The sequence below is a fragment of the Anopheles coluzzii genome, chromosome 3, assembly GCF_943734685.1.
Source record: "Anopheles coluzzii chromosome 3, AcolN3, whole genome shotgun sequence".
Taxonomy (NCBI): Eukaryota; Metazoa; Arthropoda; class Insecta; order Diptera; family Culicidae; genus Anopheles; species Anopheles coluzzii.
In genome coordinates this window covers 34,498,539-34,513,980 of record NC_064671.1, presented here as the reverse complement: position 1 = coordinate 34,513,980, position 15,442 = coordinate 34,498,539, and the positions used below count along the sequence as shown (strand labels likewise).

The following is a 15,442-nucleotide window of genomic DNA, read 5'->3' as shown; positions in this document are numbered from 1 at the left end:
CTTTAAACAATTTCTTAAAATGCGTTAAATTCCCTTCATCAATAAAAATGATTAGATATGGTAAATAAGGAATATTTACGTTGCAATAATAGCAAAAAAAGCCCAAAATATATATTAGTCGTAGAACGCAAAAACGCAATCGTCGGTTGGAGAGGTCGTACATTATGTAAATTTGAAAGCCATATTGAAAATCTTTGAAATGATTCTGGTATGTATTGCAGTTTATGCTTAGCAAATAAATTTGGTATGAAGCTCATTTTTTACTTTTGGACTTCCACGACTTAAAATCAGTCAAATGCTTTTTTTTTCTTTAATTTTAATCAATATTATTCGCATTTCAAACGGACCAGTTGTTCGCTGTCACATTCACTTGTTTTACCCGACCTGCTCTACACACACATACACACTCACATTTTGCAGGTGCTCTGTGTGCGTGCGTGTGTGTGAGTGAGTGTTTGTTGGTAAAATGTCTGCCGCCTGAAGCGCCCGTAACGTTTGGTGCAAAAGTGTCCTGCCAATTGTTGGTGCGAATTTAGCTTTACTTTGAACAGGAAAGCAACTTAATCCATTCCGTGCTGGTGATAGACGTTGGCGATTGGCAAACAAACGGAAAAGGAAACTTTTCCCCCCTCGAAACGCCCGTGTCGGCACAGCATGAGCAACTCCGAGAGCAGCAGTAGCAGCAGCGGCAGCGGCAGCAGCAGTAGCGGTAGCAAAAATGCAAAATCAGAAGAGAATCAGGACGAGCTGATTATAAAACAGCAGCGCGAAATTGAACAAGAGGTGTGTGTTGGTGTGTGTGTGTGTGGCGAAGGGATGGTGTGACGGTGAATTTTAGGGGTTTCCTTATCATCAACATCATCATCATTGATTATCGTCGTCATAGGTCATAATCGATTTCGTTTTCTCTTTCGTTGTGTGTTGTTGTTTTCCTTCCAGATTGCTCATTCCAATCCGCTAGTCAGTGAGTCGCAACCGATCGCCAGCCTCAACCAGGAGTACCTGGACGATCCGGTGTACATATCAAAGATTAAGGATCTCTCCACCAAGTACCGGGCGATACGGCGCAGCCGGCCGGACGGCAACTGCTTCTTCCGCGCGTTCGCGTACGCGTACCTCGAGTACCTGGTGCGGAACAAGGACGAGTTTCAAAAGTTCTACGAGTATGCGTCCAAATCGAGGGAGCGGCTAACCGAGGCCGGCTTCCCGCCGTTCACGATCGAGGACTTTTACGAAACGTTCATGGAGGTGATCGGCAAGGTGAAGCCGGAGGGCGACAATACGGCCGCTGCCCTGGCCGAGCTGCACAAGCTGTTCAACGAGCAGGGCTACTCGGACTACGTGGTGGTGTATCTGCGCCTGATCACCTCGAGCCATCTGCAGGAGAAGGCCGACTTTTATCAGAACTTTATCGACGGGAACATTACGATCGTGGAGTTCTGCCACCAGGAGGTGGAACCGATGTACAAGGAGTCGGACCACATTCACATCATCGCCATCTGCTCGGCGCTGGATGCGGGCGTGCGGGTCGAGTACATGGACCGGGGCGATGGGAACCAGGTGATTGCTCACGATTTCCCGGACGGCTTTAAGCCGAACGTCTATCTGCTGTACCGTCCCGGGCATTACGATATACTGTATCCCAACCACGGTGAGGCGTAAGCGGTGCTGTGTGTCCCGTCAGCGGCCGGAGGAGCATATTTGTAGGATGTAATAATAATAATAATAATAATAATCGTTGGCAGCGCCGCAAACTTACCAACGAATGCACCCTGCTCTGTCTCTCGTATAATGATGTCTCTTTGTTTCCTGCAAAACCCCCCCTCCCGTTCAGGATTATTCAGTAATTCTCTTTGTCGATACCGAACACACACAACCACACATACACGGCTAGTATGCTACTCAAAATAATAAATAAAATGTACGGAAGAATCGTAATAAATCCAATCCCAGCATCTCTTGTGATTCAATGTCTCCGCCCCAATGGGGGGATAGATGCACATATATTAAGATGACAAACACACGCATACTTGGATCCTCTCTCTCTACTACCACTACTAAGCTTCTATCTCACCCAGGTACAGCGTTTTGTCGCTCGAGCCCGACACGATGATCGGTTCCGTCGGGTGGAAATCGATATCATTCACGCTACCATTGTGCCCGGGCAGCTTGTACAGGATGCGGCGTGACGTCGTGTCCCAGATGTACACGAACCGATCCGCCGAGCCGGCACTAATCTTCAGCCCATCCGGTGACCAGGCGCAGCGGAGCAGGTTCTTCTCGAAGTTGTGCTGATGGCCCGTGAACACCTTCACGCACCGCTCGGCCGGCACGTACGGCCGGATGTCCCAGATGCGCAGCGTGTTGTCCATCGAGTTGCTCAGCACGTACGACCCGTCGGGCGAGAGGGACAGCCCCGTTACCGTGTCCGTATGGCCCCGCAGCCGGTACAGTATCTCCTTCTTCCGGATGTCCCACACCTTGATCTCGTTATCGATCCCACCCGATACGACCTGCTCCGCAGTGTCGTTGAAGCATACCGCCGTCACCTGGTACGTGTTGTCGAACGTGCTGACGACGTGCCGCTTGCGTGCGTCCCAGATTTTGATCGACGCATCATCGGACCCGGACACGATCAGCGTCGGTCCACGGCGGGCCCCGCTGCAGCTGTTCACAAAGTGTGTGTGGCCCTTCAGCTTGCGGATGCGCGTGCACGTGGGTACATCCCACACGCCAACCACCTTGTCCGTGGCGCAGGTGTAGATGTTCGACCCGTCCGGTGAAAAGTGTGCCTCCATTACGGCTCCGGAGTGGCCGCTCAGCACTCCCACGTTTTCGCACTCATCGTACACCTTCCACAGGACTGTAGGGAATGTAGAAGTGTTAATTCAAAGCAATCGATCATTACAGCAGGAGTAATCGCTTACAAATCTGTCGATCGAATCCGGTCGACAGGAGATGCTCCCCTTCCGGGTGGAATTCTGTGGAAAAAATCTCCCCACCGTGTCCCTCCAGCAGCATGATAGGTCCCAACAGACCGGATGTTCGCTCCACATTCTAGGGTTGGGGAAGTAAAACAGAAGATTAGAAAATTGTGTTTCTGTGTATGAAAACATCGAAAAGGGAGCTTTACCTGCTCGAGAAGTTGTTTATCTTTGGCCGTGTAGGCCACGATGTCTGTGCGTGATTTCTTCGGATTTACCACCGGAACCAACGCGTCCGAAGGGCGCTTCACTGCCGATGTATTCATTTTAGATGATTTTTCCTTAAATTACTACACTTTTACGAAGGATTGTGTTTTTTCAGCTAAAAGCAAAATGTTTTCGCTGCCTTTGATCCGGCCGGACAGGCGTCCTCGATTTGTTATGACAGATCGGAGAGTGACATTTGAGATTTGCTATAAAAAATGCCCAAAGAAAAAGTTCAAAATTAATCAGAAGATTGGACATATTTTTCACATTTTAATGTTTTATGTGATTTGTTATAATTTTTATTTGCTTTTTGCATTACATGGAGTGCATTTCTGCATCAATTGTAGCATTTCAAACATTTCCTCCAATCCGAACTGTCACTCTCGCGGGGCTGCTCCGATGACAGGCCGTTCGTTTATGGGAACGGCACGGAAAACGGAACGAAGATTTTTGTTCCGCACGCGTTCCGAGTCGGTTGTATCGTCTGTCGTCGGGTGTGCAGCAGTAAAATCGGTGAATTAATCACAGAATTCTCGCGTTTTGCGTACTGATTCGCACGAAAGCAGCAAATTAACCGCCCCAAGATGGTCGTGAAGCCGAATATGGTCGCCAAGAAGGTGCAGGGACAGGCGTACAAGGACAAAAGCAAACCGGCTGACATCCGTCTGAGCAACATCAATGCTGCCAAAGGTGGGTGTAAAATGATGAACAAGGGGGCATCTCGCTTCGGCAAAGGGGCTTTGTGCCTATGCAAATGGTAGACCGGCTCACGTGTTTCATGGAGAGAAATGTTCAATCAGAATCAGTTTACAAGAAATGGAGCCAAGCAGCTCTTTCCCTTAAAGTCATTCTAACATCTTCGCCTACTTCCTATCATAGGAGAACATCCCTTGTCTTTCTTCTTTGTGGCTTAATATTAGCACATACTATAAATTACAAGGATCTTATAAATCAACTGCAATGGTATTTTCTTTCCCACACGATTATTCGTCGTTTCTTAGTCAAAATCTTGCTAATTCCATCACAATACAACTCCCTTTCATCGACAAATTTACTGTTGTTTCGGCAACATAACCTCAATGTTGTGAGTCATATGATGTTCTTCTGCCGTTCGTCGCCGGTGCTCCTTCCACATACCGTTAATTTTCTTTGCATTTTCTCTTCCACAGCCGTTTCTGATGCTATCCGTACCAGCTTGGGACCGCGTGGCATGGACAAAATGGTGAGTAATTAATCCCATATAATTGAGACAAGCGAGCAACATATTGATTGTGTCCCCTTCCCCCTCTATTTCGCCCACCCACACACAGATCCAAGCATCCAACGGCGAGGTAACGATCACAAACGATGGAGCCACGATTCTGAAACAGATGAACGTCATCCACCCGGCCGCCAAAATGCTGGTCGAGCTGTCCCGCGCACAGGACGTGGAGGCCGGGGACGGCACCACCTCCGTGGTCGTTGTTGCCGGAGCGCTGCTGGAAGCGGTCGAAAAGTTGCTGCAGATGGGCATTCACCCGACCGCCATCTCGGAAGCGTTCCAGCGCTGCTCGGCCAAGGCGGTGGAGATCCTGACGGAAATGTCCCGCCCGGTGGAGCTGAACGATCGCGAAACGCTGATCAAGAGCGCATCGACGTCGCTGAACTCGAAGGTGGTGTCGCAGCACAGCAGCATGCTGGCCCCGATCGCGGTCGACGCCGTGCTGAAGGTGACGGAATCGCACGAGCAGGGTTCGGTCGACTTGAAGAACATCAAACTCATCCGCAGCCTGGGCGGTACCATCGAGGATACGGAGCTGATCGATGGGCTCGTGTTCACGCAGCGCTCGTCCGGCATCAATGGGCCGAAGCGTCTGGAGAAGGCAAAGATTGGGCTGATTCAGTTCTGCATCTCCGCCCCGAAGACCGATGTAGGTGGAGGAGCAGCGTGTGAAATGTTTTGGTGGGATAGGAAGATTAATCACACATTTCCCCCTTTTTTCAACAGATGGATCACAGCGTGATTGTGTCCGACTACGCCGCGATGGACCGTGTGCTGAAGGAGGAACGTGCCTACATCCTGAACATTGTGAAGCAGATCAAGAAGTCGGGCTGCAATGTACTGCTGGTGCAAAAGTCCATCCTGCGCGATGCCGTGTCCGATCTGGCCCAACACTTCCTGGACAAAATCAAGGTGATGGTGGTGAAGGACATCGAGCGGGAGGATGTTGAGTTTGTGTGCAAGACGCTGCGCTGCCGCCCGATCGCTTCGCTGGACCATTTCGTGGCGGAGAATCTGGTGAACGCCGATCTGGTCGAGGAGGTGGCCAGCGGAACGACCAAGTTCGTGAAGGTGACCGGCATCCAGAACATGGGCCAGACCGTGTCGATCGTGGTGCGCGGTTCGAACAAGCTGGTGCTCGAGGAAGCGGACCGCTCGCTGCACGATGCGCTGTGCGTCGTCCGTTGCTTGGTGAAGAAGCGTGCCCTTATTGCGGGTGGCGGTGCGCCCGAGATTGAGATGGCCCTACAGCTGTCCGCGTATGCGCAAACGCTGCAGGGTGTCGATGCGTACTGTTTCCGTGCGTTCGCCAATGCGCTGGAAGTGATTCCCTCGACGCTGGCGGAAAACGCCGGTCTGAACCCGATCGCAACGGTCACGGAGCTGCGCAACCGCCACGCGCAGGGCGAGAAGAACGCGGGGATTAATGTGCGCAAGGGTGCGATTACGGACATTCTGGCGGAGAACGTGGTGCAGCCGCTGCTCGTGTCCACCTCGTCGATAACGTTCGCCTCCGAGACGGTGCGTTCGATCTTGAAGATTGACGACATCGTAAACACCATGCAGTAAGCAGCAGCAGCAGCACAATGCGTATTTATCTGTAAAACCATCGCGCGACCGTGGAACAATTCCGCCTCACTAACCAACGAATGCGTTCATTCTTTGCCTCACCCAAACACGCATTTCGGTGCACACTCTTCACCCTTATTTTCACACGTCTGCTAATGAAGCCTTGCGGAATTATTTCCACGTTTTCGGATACGATTCGAAGACATTTAAAACACACGCCACACACACATTAATCGTTTGTTTGTAATGTTCGTATTCGCATTTTCTCTTAATAAACAAAACAAAAGCTAAGTAATAATCGCAGTGTGCGCAGATGGATCACTTCCCCATCGGCTCGAACGCGTCCGGCATCCGCTCGACGACGTACCGATTGACGGCCACGTTCATGATGGGCACGCCCGGTATTTTGCGTATGCGCCGCTTCAGGTCCTTATCGTTGGTGGCCACGATGTAGCATTTGTGCTGCGTTACCCGCTGCACCAGACAGTCGTCGGCGTACGTGCCCCGGTGCAAGCAGTGCAGCCGCTCGAACCGCGGATCTTTGATGATGCGCAGTGCCAGCTTATACTTCTGGCCCAGCTTTTCCAGCTCGGCCACCACGCAGTCGGTGATGTAGGGTATGCACTTGGCGTACAGACAGTCCATCATCGTTTTGATAATGTCCAGCTTGTTCTTGATACTGAAGTTGACAAAGTTCGTATCGACCAGGATGTGGTAGGGCGGGCCGAGCTGTGTGTTGTACTGGAAGAACATGGCCGAGCTGCCCTGGGGCCGGTCGATTAGTTTCGGCTCATCGTCGTCCCGCTTTTTCTTCGGTTTCCCTTTCGACCGATCGGTGGGCTTGAGCCGGCTGTCGGTAGGTTTAATCGTACGGCGGAGCAAACTGGCACGCTGCTGCTGCAACCGCTTCACCTGGTTTTTGTTGCCCTGTGGGTGTGTGGATAAAACATTTCTATCATTGACTGTCACAATAAGTAGCTTATAGTTCTTTGCAGAATGTATATTCACCATATTTTTATGCTGTGTGTAAACACGAAATAGAATGGCCTAATCGCACGTGCACCCCGTCGGAGCAATGTTGACAAACTACGCTGCCGAAACGCTTTGACAGCTAGCTCAACTAGCAAACTTTGCAAATGTCAAATCGGACACAAGTTTGCACGCAAGCGGTTGTAAATTGAAAGCAAATTGTTTGTTGGATACGTTGCAGAGTCCATCGGTGGCTGGATATTCGTTTGAGCTAAGCAAATTATTTGTTTTCCACCTCAAAATGTATGTGTTTTGTCTTCAATCATGATAGAAAGTGGAACAGATGATCAAACAAAGCGCTGTTTGCTTGCGCTTGCTCGATAGCGGAAAGAGCACCGCCTCACCAGGTTGCTGCTATAAACACAGGCACACCTCGCACCGAAGCACCTTGACCCTCCCACATCAGGTGTCAGTTTGGCACTTGACGCAGAGGTAAAAAAAAAACAACGAAAGAGCGAAAAAAAAACAACTTCATTTATTGATAAATACAGCACAAAAAACTTTGCTAAACATTTTTCTTTCCTCGCAGCCGTCCAGCGGTGCTCTTTATCTGCGTTTGCGGAAGTGCCATTAATCATCACCTGCACCTAGGGAGGGGGAGTTTGCACGTATTCGCAGCGCAAACGACGACAGGGTGTGTGTGTTCGACCGTGAGTGAATTAGCAACAGTCTCCCCACACAGAAACAACACACACACGCGACAGAATTGCAATTCGCAAAACGCAGCAGTTTTTGGGGTGCGGCAGTGCAAAAACTGGTGCAAAAAGCAAAAACACGACCCATTTGGCAGTCGCAGCTTGGTAACGCCGCCACGCAAGCAGGAAGTGAGAGCATGGAAGACCTGAAGGAACAGTTCCCCGCGTACAACTCGGTGCTGCGTCAGTCGAACGGCCAGCAGCGGCCCTACCACAGTACCGGCCTGCCCGACTGCCCGCCGAACGGGGCCGGAATCCCGGGCATGGTGATGATTGGGCGCAAGAGCGGGCCAGCCGTGCCGCCGAAGCCGCGCAAAAATGGCCAGCAACAGGTCGTGCCGCCCCAGGTGCCGAAAAGCTCGAACGTGAAGCAGTACTGCGAACCTTCCTTCTCGACCGTGCTGGAAGGTCAGGCCAGCAACCTTGACGAGCACGCGTACACCAACGTGTCCAACAACGGTGGTAACGCTACGCGGGGCGGCGGTGGAAAGCTGGCAGCGCGTAAGGTCACCCTTGACGATGCCCTCGAGCTGCAGCACGTCAAAGAGGCGCTGGAACATCACAAACGCACGCTGGATGCGAACCGCTCCAAGTCGCTGCAGGGCCAAGGCGGTGGTGAGCATGGCAGCACGGTGTACGAAAACACACAGCCAACTCCGTACGGTGACGGGTATGCGTCGGACGCGACGTACTCCAACCTGCCCGGTGGTGGTGGTGGTGGTGCTCCAGCCCATGCCAAAAACAACGAAGGACTGATCTACAGCAACATCATGCACAACCCAACGAACCCGGGGGCGAAACCGTTCCCCCAGCGACAGATTTCGGAGGAGCTGCCACCGCCCCCACCGCAGGACATGCAGCCGCTGCAGCTGACCCTGAACGCGCTAACGCTGGAGGACAACGATGACGAGTTTCCGCCACCGCCCAGCCCGGTCAGCTCGTCGTACAGCGAGCTGCGGCGGGCGACGGACCTGCCGCACATGGGCCGCCAGTCACAGCCGACGTACACGATGGTTGGACCGGGTGCGGGAGGCGTCGGTGCGCCCGGTGGCCAAACGTACAGCAATATGGCGCCCGGGAGTCAGCTCTACGCCAACAACATGCACCACCAGTCACTGTACGGTACGTACGGCATGAGCTCGCAAGGGTCGACCACGTACGAGTCGATCTACGAACCGATCAACCCCCGTCCTCCGAGCCAGATGTCGGGCCGGTCCAACTACTCGCTCTACGCACCGTACGTCAACTCGCACGGCATCAACAGCCCGAACGATAGCATCATTACGAGCGCCTCGCAGCAGCAGCAGCAGCAACAGCACCGCCACAACCAGGGAAGCATGTCGAAGGGCGCCGAGGTGGACACGCTGACCGATCTGCTGGTGCAGTCGATCCACGACCAGGAATCGTTCGGCACGTGCGTCAAGTGCGGGGAGCGCGTGGTGGGCGAAAAGACGGGCTGCACGGCGATGGACAAGATCTACCATATCGCCTGCTTCACCTGCCACCAGTGTCAGATCAATCTGCAGGGCAAACCGTTCTACGGGCTCGACGGGAAGCCGTACTGCAAGGAGGACTATCTGAACACGCTCGAGAAGTGTTCCGTCTGCCTGAAGCCGATCCTGGAGCGCATACTGCGCGCCACCGGCAAACCGTACCATCCGCAGTGCTTCACCTGCATCGTGTGCGGCAAATCGCTCGACGGCATCCCGTTCACGGTCGATGCCACCAACCAGATACACTGTATAGATGATTTCCACAAAAAGTTTGCGCCGCGCTGTTGCGTCTGCAAGATGCCGATCATGCCCGGGCCGGGCGAGGACGAGACGGTGCGCGTGGTGGCGCTTGATCGTAGCTTCCACATCAACTGCTACAAGTGTGAGGACTGTGGGCTGGTGCTGTCTTCGGAGGCGGAGGGGCGCGGCTGCTACCCGCTGGACGATCACATACTGTGCAAGAGCTGCAATGCCAAACGGGTGCAGACCCTGACCAGCCATATGACGACGGAGCTGTAGAGAGCGGCCACAGCAGCAGCAGCACCAGCCGGAAGCGGCAAGGAACCGAGCACAGATTTCACCATCCATCTCTCTCACCAATCTCACTCACTAGTTTTGTGTGCGGCTTCGCGCAATAACCGAAGAATCGAAATGGGCGCATCGCGTATCGCTTTTTAACTTTTAACTCGTACTTAAGCAGGGCTGAGTAGTGTTGTAGGGAGTTAAGGAATGCGAGCCAAGACCGGGGCAACAAAGGGGCAACAGAAAAACGGAGGAAAGCATGAAAGCATACAATTTTTCTCAGCGGGAAGAGAAACATTATTAGTCAAATTTTAAGCGCTTTGAACGCAACGAACGTTTTTTCGAATAGCACAAAACGAAGTAACATAAACACACACACACACATTCCATTGACCGGGCTGCCGGATGTATTCCACTGTTTTTTCATCTCGTATTTATAGCATTTCGAGGGGGGCGCGCTCCCCTCCGAATCATATATTTAGCAAAACATTTAGATGGTAGACGTTGCTGTTGTATGGAAGTGTTTCGGAATAATCAAGTTTAAAACATTCTCTCCCTACCGGAATTATACTAGCTTGAGAGAAGACAGAGCAAAAACCCCCCTGATATGCGTGATCATGTAATTTGTAGGTGATAGAACTGCTCTAAAATAGCACTAAGAACTAATCCATTCCACAGTTAGCCGTTTGCCAGATTGCATTTAATCGTATAGAAATGTGTGCATGTGAGTGTTTATACTTGTCAAGAATTACACAAAAATACCCACCATTCGTAAAATGTGGGGGATGGGAAACATTGATCTTTAATGCAAAAAACAGTGGGAATCTACCAATACTGCATTCGTGTTAGGGACGTAAACGAAAATACCGGTAAACCGGTAGATAGATGATGTTGATCTTTCAATTGCATTTTATGTCGCTTAAATAAAATACCGTGCAAAAATAGCTCTATTCTGAGTGGTTGACAATGGGACTTGCGGAGCGTGATGACGCATTATCGTCGAGAATACGCAAATGTTTGCACAGTGAGGTGGCGTGGCGTGTGGGTGAGGGGCTTTGGGTGCGCAAATCACACCAGGTGGATGATGATTAATTTCCGGCCTATCTCATTGCAGGTGGATGTTTGTAAGAGCTTTTCCGTTGGCAGGTAAAAGTTTGGAATGAGTGAATGAGTCAAGAACTGTATTGTATTAGGTGTCCGACTATGATTCATGGTTGTTGTCACTTGTCGTTTGATTATTGCTGCGCATTGCATCAGTTATTTCAGTTGAATAATTCGTTGTTTTTAATCTGGCAACCATGTATGATTAACATTGTCTGCAGTATCGATCGCAGTAGTCTGTTTTGGTATGAAACTGTCTCTATTTCGCATGAAACCATCATCCTCAGCAGAAGTGTGTTAAATGCAGTTTATTTACTGCGTGGCAGTCAGGAACCGAAGCTCTACTTTCGTCGATCCGATTACAGGGTAAGTATTGTGATCTGCAACGTGTAAGTTTATTTCTTCTTCTATTTGGCGTAACGTCCTACGCGGACATGTCGGACTCCTGTACTGGTCCTTTCGAGACATTCCTCAGTACCACGCAGCCAGCCAAATAGTCAGTCTATAGGGGGACGGTCTATTTTAGGACTGAATATACGACGAGCATGTTGTTAAGTCATGGAAGTTGACGATTCTACCACTGTTGCTTATTTATTGATCTTAGTTATTAGTAACGTTCGTAGCCTTTGTCGAAATTAGTATGTTTAGTACTATCATCGTCGCTATTCTAATTAGATTGCCTACATGGCATTCAGATTAGTGTTGGGTAAATCTGATTCAGATTTATGAATCTGATTCATCGGTCTCAAAGATTCATAAATATCGAGAGATCCACGAAGCTCGAAACGATCACGAATCTCTTACTTTCTTACTTATCCGGCGCTACAACCGCTTTCCGGTCTTGGCCTGCCTCAGGAGTGTCCGAAACCGCTCACGGTCTCGCGCCTTCGTCTGCCAGTCCGTTATCCCGGCCTTAATGGCGGACGCCTTCACGCCATCTTGCCACCTCAATTTGGGCCTACCACGCCTCCTCTGTCCTTGTGGACGGCCTAAAAAGACTTTACGGGCTGGGTCGTCCGTTTCCATGCGTACAACATGGCCAGTCCACCGGAGCCTGGCGAGCTTGATACGCTGTACGATTGTGAGGTCGCCGTACATCTCGTATAGCCCGTCATTATAGTGGCTCCTCCATTGTCCTTCCACACATAAGGGGCCAAGTATCCTTCTGAGCATCTTCCTCTCGAACGAAAGGGTTTCGTCAGATTTGGACAGTGTCCATGTCTCAGAGGCGTATGTGAGTACTGGTACTATATAGGTACTATATAGTCCCAGCTTCGTCCGTCGCGACAGGTTCTTTGAGGTGAACTGCTTTTTCAGGCTGTAGAATGACCGGTTGGCGGCCAGCATCCTTGCGCGCAACTCAGCTTCCATGCTATTGTCGTTGCTGACCTTTGACCCAAGATAGGTGAATTCTGGGACGACTTCAAATGTGCGTTGTGCGCGATGTGAATCATATATCTCCAAATTTTCATGAATATGTAGCTTATTCTTATTCTGCTCCTTGGCGCAACAACCTATATGCTCAAAAACCAGCCAGACAATACAGGGCCTTCGAAACTTGTTGGCAATTACCGCGCAAACGGGTAGTCTGTCCTTGCTATGCGAAATCGGTCCCTATGCAAGGCTTGAACCCAAGACGTGCATGTGTTGTAAAGTCGTGCGAGTTAACCATTGTACCAAAGTGCAAATTGATTATGTTGAACACCATACATGTCTAAATATTCATGAATCTTTGGAGATTTATAAAACTTTATAGATTCATGAATCGTTGAAGATTCTTGCATCTTTATTGATTAACGAATCTTTAAAGATTCGTGATTTTTTTAAACATATTTATGATTCCTTGGAGATTCACGAATCCTGTATCTTTAAATATTCGTGATTTTTTTAAACATATTTATGATTCCTTGGAGATTCACGAATCTTTAGAGATCAATTGATATTTGGAAATTCGATTCGAGATTCGAATCACACATCGCTTAAGATATATAATAATGAATCTCAACGAAAGATTCCTGAAATCCAACACTAATTCTGATCTTTCATAATATTTTTAGGTCCTTGTTTACTTAAAATCCTTGTTATGGAAGTGAATGCATATTACGCAATATATTACCAATTTATGATTTATTTAGTTTTTATCCTTTGATACCTGTTTTTTTTTAAATAACATTATAGTTGTTTAATTACAATTAAATTTAAGCAGCATATTCACCTCGGCTACCTATCTCCATACAGCCCTTTTCAAATAAAAGGTGGGGTGTATTTAACAATTAACACCGCACCGGCATGTGTCAGCAATTAGCATCCCCATAAATACACCGGAAGTTTATCTACACGTACATTCACTCATATCTCACAACCGGCGCCCCAGGTGTCAAACTTCCTGTTGTTGTAATCGGCACCCACGAATCGCGCTTTGTAATACGCAATTAACAAGCATAATGCACATTACAGTGTCCCCACCCGTACGATAAATTCCAAAAATAGAACCTTAAACGGCAATTTAACGGTCCGTTGCACGTGCTTGTTGTGTGTGTTTGTGAGGGGGGAGTTTGAATTTTTCCATTCCGCCTACTACGATCATTATTCAAAAAAATGGCTTGAAAACGATACGTATGCGATAAGCCTCACGCTCTTTCTCTTTCTCTCTATGTATGGGAAGATTCATATTTAAATCGAATCCCTCTCAAAAGGGGGTGGATAAAGGGTGAGAGTTTAAAGTAGGGAAAAACAGAACCCGTTGTATATACATAGCAAACAGGAAGCAGTACATAGCTGTGCGATGGATAACGTAGTGGAACTATATCCGGTGTCCCTTTTTTATCACCGCCCAGGGCCGATGCTTTCCTCTCGTGCAGGGGTGTACGCGTTGTGTGCGAAAGGGTGCCTGTATGCTGTATGCTAAAACTTTCCAATCCTTTCTAAAGGGGTTTTTGCGGAGGTTTTTTAGGGTTATTTTTTTTTCGTTTTGTTGCGTTAAAGTGTACATAAGCCATCATTGTGTCTCGCAGGACACTACCGTTATCGTTGTTGGGGTGCTGGGAGGGAAGCATGTATTTTCTGTTTTTTTTGCTGGGTGCAAGAAAAAGGGGTAACAGTTTTTTAACACAATTCGAGAATGAAGGGGTTAGGCCGTTCTGTCGGCCGTACGAGTGATTTAGTCTCGTGCGAAACGAAGAAGTGATTGGATATCTGTGTGACGTGACGTTGACATCATCGTCGTTGTTTTGTGTGTGTGTGTGTGTGTGTGTGTGTGTTTGGTAAGAATTGCTTTGAACGTTTTGAACATTTCAAACTCGACACGAATGCGCATGTTTAAAGCGATGGTATGCAAAACAGTTGCCAGCAAAATGGTGCACGGTATACCGCTGAACGTCATTTTGGTTTTAAACCTCGTGTAGGTAGGAGAAGAGCTATACAGACAGCAACAAAAAAAAAAAAAAAACTTTACAAAGTGCACCTAACACAAGGATATTTAATTCAAAGACACGTAAAAAACAGTTCATTTGAACGGAATTTAATTACGGCTTTGATCATTCAAAAGGCTCTCCTGCCGTCAACCGTAAAGAAGGGCGCCGTGAAATTGAAATTAAATTTCACAAAAATCAAGGCGCAGCAAAACAACAGCAAAAAAAAAGGACTCATCCACTCGAGATAAGAAAACGGTAAGACGAACGGTATTTCGGGGAGGGGGAGCAGGCTTTTTCATCTCTGCCCGAACATCTCGATAGGTGAATTTCGGCATTGATGAAGGTATGGCCGTATCATCGTATCTCTCTCTAGTGCCACTTGAAGCGTTGTTAGGGGCAAAACAGGGGGAAGGCGGAGTTTGACCCTCCCTCGGGGGGGAACAGCAGCATGTCAGGCATGTTTTTAACAAGCTTGAAATGTATTTTCTGTTGCCCCCTCAAAAAACCCCCCTCTACCCACGATACATGGTACATGGCGCACAATAGAGGTTAAGGAGTTTTCCCCGTAATTAGGAAATTAGAAATGTGATCGGCGTGTAGCAAATGATGCCGCTGCTCCGCACCAACACGTGATCCGTCTACAATTGGTGGTACACAACTGTAAAACAAAAAGGTAACTAAAGAAAAGAAAGAAAAAAATCAAACCCGAAACGACCGCTTTGAAGAGCGCCGTAGCCCCGTAATTGGGTAGATGGAAAATGGTCGTGTCCCCTGTAGGATGATTTTCGGTGGAAATCTCAATACGTGCGCCAAGGACTGGGCGAAACACGTTCATTCGGTTTGGCGAACAGCTAGAAAGTAAAGCAAAAGACACTCTTCGACAGGAAATGGAGACGCCCTCGGGGGATAAAGGGAATGGGAATGTGAAGTGAAGGATCTCTGTGTGTGTGTGTGCACGTTCGCTTGAAATGGAATTTCTAATAAGAAAGAAAATGTGAAAGCAAAATCCATGTTAGTTAAATTTATTTAGCTACACATTATCCCGTGATGCTCCTTATTTGCTGCTGCTGCTGCTGCTGCTGGTTGGAGTTTTTTCCAGGACTTTTCTTCGTACCCAGTGTGGGAGTTTGAGGGAAAAGTCGAAATAGGAAAAATCACTTGTGTCAAG

General features: G+C 48.9%; 5 protein-coding genes and 1 long non-coding RNA gene across 7 annotated transcripts in view; 4 read left to right on the top strand and 2 right to left on the bottom strand.

The window, feature by feature from the left end:
* The first annotated feature begins 410 nt into the window (after nt 1-410).
* On the top strand, nt 411-1,947 carry LOC120959760 (ubiquitin thioesterase otubain-like). The gene is made up of 2 exons (XM_040383394.2): nt 411-783; nt 940-1,947. Exons 1-2 carry the CDS (start codon nt 655-657, stop codon nt 1,660-1,662), a joined length of 852 nt encoding a protein of 283 aa, XP_040239328.1. The 5' UTR covers nt 411-654; the 3' UTR covers nt 1,663-1,947.
* An 18-nt stretch (nt 1,948-1,965) lies between these two features.
* On the bottom strand, nt 1,966-3,372 carry LOC120959758 (U5 small nuclear ribonucleoprotein 40 kDa protein). Its single transcript, XM_040383392.2, has 3 exons — nt 3,134-3,372; nt 2,928-3,057; nt 1,966-2,863 (listed from the first exon to the last, which is right to left on the bottom strand). The coding sequence occupies exons 1-3, from the start codon at nt 3,248-3,250 to the stop codon at nt 2,058-2,060; spliced, it is 1,053 nt and encodes a 350-aa protein (XP_040239326.1). The 5' UTR covers nt 3,251-3,372; the 3' UTR covers nt 1,966-2,057.
* A 250-nt stretch (nt 3,373-3,622) lies between these two features.
* Nucleotides 3,623-6,319, top strand: LOC120955501 (T-complex protein 1 subunit delta). Its single transcript, XM_040376414.2, has 4 exons — nt 3,623-3,881; nt 4,361-4,413; nt 4,502-5,101; nt 5,179-6,319. Exons 1-4 carry the CDS (start codon nt 3,776-3,778, stop codon nt 6,019-6,021), a joined length of 1,602 nt encoding a protein of 533 aa, XP_040232348.1. The 5' UTR covers nt 3,623-3,775; the 3' UTR covers nt 6,022-6,319.
* Nucleotides 6,255-7,137, bottom strand: LOC120955502 (rRNA-processing protein FCF1 homolog). The gene is made up of 2 exons (XM_040376415.2): nt 7,030-7,137; nt 6,255-6,948 (listed from the first exon to the last, which is right to left on the bottom strand). The coding sequence occupies exons 1-2, from the start codon at nt 7,030-7,032 to the stop codon at nt 6,340-6,342; spliced, it is 612 nt and encodes a 203-aa protein (XP_040232349.1). The 5' UTR covers nt 7,033-7,137; the 3' UTR covers nt 6,255-6,339.
* Nucleotides 7,138-7,479: 342 nt separating this feature from the next.
* On the top strand, nt 7,480-10,704 carry LOC120955499 (lipoma-preferred partner homolog). Its single transcript, XM_040376413.2, has one exon. It carries the CDS (start codon nt 7,883-7,885, stop codon nt 9,755-9,757), a length of 1,875 nt encoding a protein of 624 aa, XP_040232347.1. The 5' UTR covers nt 7,480-7,882; the 3' UTR covers nt 9,758-10,704.
* Nucleotides 10,705-14,001: 3,297 nt separating this feature from the next.
* The window catches only part of LOC120958680 (uncharacterized), a 36,116-nt gene continuing 34,675 nt past the window's right edge, over nt 14,002-15,442 (top strand). For both annotated transcript variants that reach the window (XR_007452585.1, XR_005752066.2), the window contains exon 1: nt 14,002-14,529. This is a non-coding gene — a long non-coding RNA (uncharacterized LOC120958680). The remainder of the gene's footprint in view (nt 14,530-15,442) is intronic.